General features: G+C 33.1%; 1 protein-coding gene across 1 annotated transcript; it reads right to left on the bottom strand.

Moving 5' to 3' along the window:
• Window positions 1-552: 552 nt before the first annotated feature.
• On the bottom strand, window positions 553-4,720 carry LOC109062226 (28S ribosomal protein S6, mitochondrial-like). The gene is made up of 2 exons (XM_042768430.1): window positions 4,248-4,720; window positions 553-1,151 (listed from the first exon to the last, which is right to left on the bottom strand). The coding sequence occupies exon 1, from the start codon at window positions 4,607-4,609 to the stop codon at window positions 4,250-4,252; it is 360 nt and encodes a 119-aa protein (XP_042624364.1). The 5' UTR covers window positions 4,610-4,720; the 3' UTR covers window positions 553-1,151; window positions 4,248-4,249.
• Between the last annotated feature and the right edge of the window lie 1,925 nt (window positions 4,721-6,645).

The raw sequence follows: 6,645 nt of genomic DNA, 5'->3' as shown, positions 1-6,645 counted from the left end.
GTGTGTGTTGTGTGTGTGTGTGTGTGTTCTGCTGTTTCTTTGTTCCCATGTACAGAGAAATTATTATGAGGACTGTTTTGCATTACTTGAATAAGGGAAGATATTATCTTAATAATAGAACTGGTTTAAATGTGGACCATTTCTAAATTTATATCAGGTTTTCAACAAGAATAATTCTACTGCAGAGTTTACATTTAATCCATAATAATATATTAATGTTTTGTTTCATCTAAACTTATTTTGACTAGGTACAGCTTGCCCAAATAATTATAATAATCCTGAAATAAACTATAAAATGGTCATCTAGTACATCAAACATAACCTAACCATTAAAATCCAAATTTATGAGACATTTGTAGACACATTTTGTTTTTTAATTGGACACCTCTTAAATTTTAACCTACTAAAATAAGGGATTCTTATAAGATAAACAATAATAATAATAATAATAATAATAATAAAAACTCTTAAAATACAACCCCCCTCCCTCCTTAATCTCTGATGCCATTAGTCAAGGCCAACATCTCTATAAGATAATGAATAAAATCACTCTACAAGAAACAATATTTTATTTACAATAAAATCCAGAATGTCATGATACAAGACTGAGAAAAAAAACACCTTTGTATTGTTAATTCTTGTTTAATTTGGCTTTGAATTGATTAAACACTTTTTATGTGTAAACTGACATGTTTTATCTTTTCTCTGGTGACTGTTTATTTTAGGTTCTCTAAAAATAAATGTTTAAGCCTTGCATACAATGAACTCTAGTTGTGAGAACAGCAGTGTCCTGATTTCCTGAAGATAAATCAATTAAGGTACAGCTTTCTGCTACAACACTTCAATGTATTTTTTTTATTTGCAAGTTGCTTTTGTGGAACAGTATAACTGTCATAGACTGAGATAAACAACTTTGTTTTTATGTTATTTATTTATGAGCATGTAATTATTGAAGTAGAATTTGTTATTGAAATTAAATACTCCAAAAATGCTGATCCTGCAAAGAGGTCATATGTTCTTTGTGGAAACACACATCACATAATTAGGTAACGTAAATGCATAAACTATAAAAAGGATGATGACATCTACTAGCTCATCTTGTAGCAAAACTCCATTCACATAAGCCAGCAGATTATTCCATCTTCACAGTCCTAGTCCTTTCGCATGAGCACAGCATGCGGTAAACAAACCTGCGCGGTTTAAAACAGGAGCTCGCATCTGCCCTTTGAAGACTCTCCAGATGTAGGGCTGAATGGGAAAGTTATCAGTAACTAATGATGAACGCGCAGTTTGCAGAGAATCATTCAGTTGCTCACGGTGGACTGTACTTAAAGGCATAGTTCACCCAAAAATGTGTCATCGTTTACGAACTTTATTAATAATTTCTTTCTTCTGTTGAACATAAAAGAATATACTTTGAAGAATGGGGGCAACCAAAGAGTTTCTGATCACCAATTACTTTCTTCAAAATATCTTCTTTTGTGTTCAACAGAAGAACTTTATGCAGGTTTAGAACAACCTGGATCAATTATGACAGAATTTTAATTTTGGGGTGAACCATACCTTTAAATTGACAGAGAAATCTGTGCTTCAAGGTATAGGCCTATTGTTTTATTAAAATTTGGATAGTATGTTAATATAATATTCCATACATTATCAGAGCTTGGTAGACATAATTATTATATTTTTAGACATTATTAGACAGATGCATTAATAGATTATAATTAATTTTAGACCCTATTTATTAATTTATAATTTATATTAATCATACATATATACATAATAAATAAAAAATGTCATATACAGTTTGGCATTTTAAAAAGTTGTTAAAAATGCTAAATTATTTAGTTAAAAATGGGACAGATAAATGTAGCCCTAATTTGAACAAATGAATTTTATTAAAACTGGGTAATAATAATTATTATTATTAATTATATTAATGTTAATAATGATGATTTGTTAAATAAGGGTATTTTTTGTAGTTGTGTAATAAATGGGTATTTTTAATAATTTGTAAAATAACAATATTAATCTGTCTGGAATGGGTGTCCCTTATTTTGCCTCGCTGAAGGTGGCAACCCTACCCTCAGCGCAGATTTCATTGCCTATCAAAGCAGCACCTGAAAATAAACAATGCTAGAACCTAATTTTTGCAACGACTTAAAGGCACAATATGTATTTTTTCGCCGCTAGAGGGCGCATATTCATAACAAATTAGGAAACAAATCACTAATTCCATTCAAAAAGTGAAACTTGTATATTATATTCATTCATTACACACAGACTGATATATTTCAAATGTTTATTTCTTTTAATTTTGATGATTATAACTGACAACTAAGGGAAATCCCAAATTCAGTATCTCAGAAAATTAGAATATTGTGAAAAGGTTAAATATTGAAGACACCTGGTGCCACACTCTAATCAGCTAATTAACTCAAAACACCTGCAAAGGCCTTTAAATGGTCTCACAGTCTATTTCTGTAGGCTACACAATCATGGGGAAGACTGCTGACTTGACAGTTGTCCAAAAGACTACCACTGACACCTTGCACAAGGAGGGCAAGACACAAAAGGTCATTGCAAAAGAGGCTGGCTGTTCACAGAGCTCTGTGTCCAAGCACATTAATAGAGAGGCGAAGGGAAGGAAAAACTGTGGTAGAAAAAAAGTGTACAAGCAATAGGGATAACCGCACCCTGGAGAGGATTGTGAAACAAAAACCCATTCAAAAATGTGGGGGAGATTCACAAAGAGTGGACTGCAGCTGGAGTCAGTGCTTCAAGAACCACTATGCACAGACGTATGTAAGACATGGGTTTCAGCTGTCGCATTCCTTGTGTCAAGCCACTCTTGAACAACAGACAGTGTCAGAAGCGTCTCGCCTGGGCTAAAGACAAAAGGACTGGACTGCTGCTGAGTGGTCAAACAGGTTATGTTCTCTGATGAAAAGTAAATTTTGCATTTCCTTTGGAAATCAGGGGTCCCAGAGTCTGGAGGAAGAGAGGAGAGGCACACAATCCACGTTGCTTGAGGTCTCGTGTAAAGTTTCCACAGTCAGTGGTTTAGGGTGCCATGTCATCTGCTGGTGTTGGTCCACTGTGTTTTCTGAGGTCCAAGGTCAACACAGCCGTATATCAGGAAGTTTTAGAGCACTTAATGCTTCCTGCTGCTGACCAACTTTATGGAGATGCAGATTTCATTTTCCAACAGGACTTAGCACCTGCACACAGTGCCAAAGCTTCTAGTACCTGGTTTAAGAACCATGGTATCCCTGTTCTTAATTGGCCAGCAAACTCGCCTGACCTTAAAATCTATATAGAAAATCTATGGGGTACTGTGAAGAGGAAGATGCGAAATGCCAGACCCAAGAATGCAGAAGAGCTGAAGGCCACTATCAGAGCAACCTGGACTCTCATAACATCTGAGCAGTGCCACAGACTGATCAACTCCATGCCACGCCGCACTGCTGCAGTAATTCAGGCAAAAGGAGCCCCAACGAAGTATTGAGTGCTGTACATGCTCATACTTTTCATGTTCATACTTTTCAGTTGGGCAAGATTTCTAAAAATCCTTTCTTTGTATTGGTCTTAAGCAATATTCTACTTTTCTGAGATACTGAATTTGGGATTTTCCTTAGTTGTCAGTTATAATCACCAAAATTAAAAGAAATAAACATTTGAAATATATTAGTCTTTGTGTAATGAATGAATTTAATTAAATGTATCTTAATAAACATACGTTTGAAAGTTCTGTTATAATGCTACTCTGTGCGGTCATCACAGGTCTATTATTAAAACGCACAACATATTAAAGTGTCTTTGTTTTTTTTGGTGTTTTCTTGTTTTCTAAAAAGGAAATCGGGGGGTTGTGGGGTTATTGGGTGGTTGGAAGGTGACACGGTGAGTGTGTCTGTTTAAATTTTTTTAATTGTTTGGATTTAAACATCTCTCAAAACATTTGGGAAAACGTAAGGACACAAGTCAGCAAAACATAACACTGTTCTAGTGGTTTTTGGATATTTTAATAATAATAATAATAAAAAATTCTTACATATTGTGCCATTAACGAGTTGTAATGAACATACAGTTATGTTTGAACTCAGGTCCCCTCATGTTCACACAGGTGTGCTGGGATAGGTGTAGTTCATCACATTAACTCCAAATAAGACTTCATTTTGAACATTTTACCCATTGTTTTAATCACATTATCAAAGTAACCCAGATCCGGGAAACGCTGGGATTCTCACATCTATCTGGAAGCGGCGCTCTTTGCTTCCTCAGCTTGTGCTCCGCAGCAGTGCGTCTGGGAGAGCTCGGGGTCTTTCTTTAAGAGCGTCGGGCGCAGCACGTCGATGTCCCGCTCGAGGTGATCCAGCAGCTCGCTGACGATCTTCGGCGAGGCGCGGAAGTCGACGGAGAAGTATCCGCCGTGCGTGTGGCGAGAGTCGTGTTTGGAGATCTTGTAGGGCAGCCTGCGCTCGCCGAGGCTCTCCAGACTCCTGACCACTGCGCCGCGCTCGAGCAGCGTCTCCACCGTGCGCCGCAGCACCGCCGCGGTCTCCGGCCTCTGCATCGCCTTCAGGATCACACACAGCTCGTACCGCGGCATCCTCCGATGCTGTTGGAACCGAGGGCCCACGGAGTTTATCAGAAATAAACGGCTCTCGGTGGAAGCTGTCACATGCGTGTCTTCTTCAAGGAGATTCTGTGGAGACACACGTGGAGGTGGATGTAGTGCTCCACCTACAGCACGGGAGCGTTATACTGATACCCCACGATGACCTTTGAATCGATACCAAACTATATTTTTGATCAGTGTGGGCCTCCAAATAAAATTAAGGAGATTACACAACATACAAAACAAATGAAAACGTAGGAAAAAATCTGAAGATGTAATAAACTGCTCCATATGTATGTGTGTGTGTGTGTGTATGTGTGTGTATATATATATATATATATATATATATATATATATATATATAGATATAATATATATACATATATAATATATATATATGTATATATATATATATATATATATATATATATATATAATATATACATATATATATACATATACATATATATATATATATATTATATATATATATATATATACATAATATATATATATATATATAATATATATATATATATATACATATATACATATATATATATATTCGAAATAACAAGTACTAATATATAGCGGGTTCAATAATTTTTTTTATGTAGCATTGATCTTTTTACTTGCAAAACAGGCAGCAAATAAACAACTTTAATGTGTATAACCGTGTTTATTTTATTTTATTTTATTTATTTTTTATTATTATTATTAAGTAAAAAATCTGAATCCAATAATATAGCATTAGTTAACACACAAAAAAATAAATAAAAAAGAATATGGCATGGAAGGCTCAACACAGTAGAACAATATTAATTCCAGACAAAACATATAACATTGCAAGTAACATAATAAAACATAAAATTAAATAATAATATAAAGAAAATATAATTACAGTAAATTATATAATACAAACAAATTAAACAGTTTTCAGTGCCTTTTGATTTTTCATTTTACTGAGGGCATCTGAGAAATATTTTAGATCATTTCTAAAACAATAAACAAACGAGGAGATTTAAAACATCTACATTTATGTATAACGTATTAAGCTAATAATATAATATTATTAATCAAACTGTACAAACCAGGGCACTCTTTGGTTATTCTGTACATTATTTGTAAGGTGAGAGTGAAACCATCAGCAACCAGCTTTCCAAAAGAACTGACACAGATTACATGTAAAAAATATTTGTACTGTATCTTCAACGAGATGTTTACATATATGACAAGGTACTTTTTCTAAATTAAATTTAAATGTAGAAATTTATTGGAAGGATAAATGTGATTTAGTATTTTAAAGTGTGTTTTTTTTACATATATGACAAGGTACTTTTTCTAAATTAAATTTAAATGTAGAAATTTATTTAAGAGTATTTTTATCAAATGTATGATCTAATTTATTTCTTAATATTTGACAGGGGTAGCTTGACTGGATGATGATTTGTTTCATGTATTTGGTATCGCAAAGTTTGCTCTCTATTTCAATATCACCAACATATAATGAAGGAAGGACAGCGTGAGATTTTAGAGTAAGAAAGGGAACATCTTAGTAACATTTTTATACCTGAGGGTATTTTTTTATAAATGGTGGTGTATTGATCTGGTTGAAAGGTTAATCCTTGTTTTAAAGTATTTATAGTAAGAAAGGGTTTATTATTATTTTTTTTTTTATTATTATTGTTATTATTATTTTTTTTATTATGATTTTGTATAAAATATAAGAGATTGTATTAATGTGTTTAAGTGTTTTTATAAAATATAGGAAAGGTGTTAAAGTGTATAAGAACAAAAATAACGATGATTGGTAAGAAATATAACAATGGAAAAATAAGAAAAACTAAAGAGAAAAAAATAAAAATAATAATAAACCATGAGGTTAAGATGTTAATTTATACATCTGTCCAAATTAAATTCATTACCAATTAAAGTCGTTCTCCTTGCTTTATATTTATTGAGGATGAAAAACTAAAGAGATAAAAATACATTTTTAAAAACTATTTCAAAATTTCAAAAAAAAATTT

The sequence above is a fragment of the Cyprinus carpio genome, chromosome A13 (genome assembly GCF_018340385.1).
Source record: "Cyprinus carpio isolate SPL01 chromosome A13, ASM1834038v1, whole genome shotgun sequence".
Lineage (NCBI taxonomy): Eukaryota > Metazoa > Chordata > Actinopteri > Cypriniformes > Cyprinidae > Cyprinus > Cyprinus carpio.
This window is presented reverse-complemented; position numbering and strand designations above follow the sequence as displayed.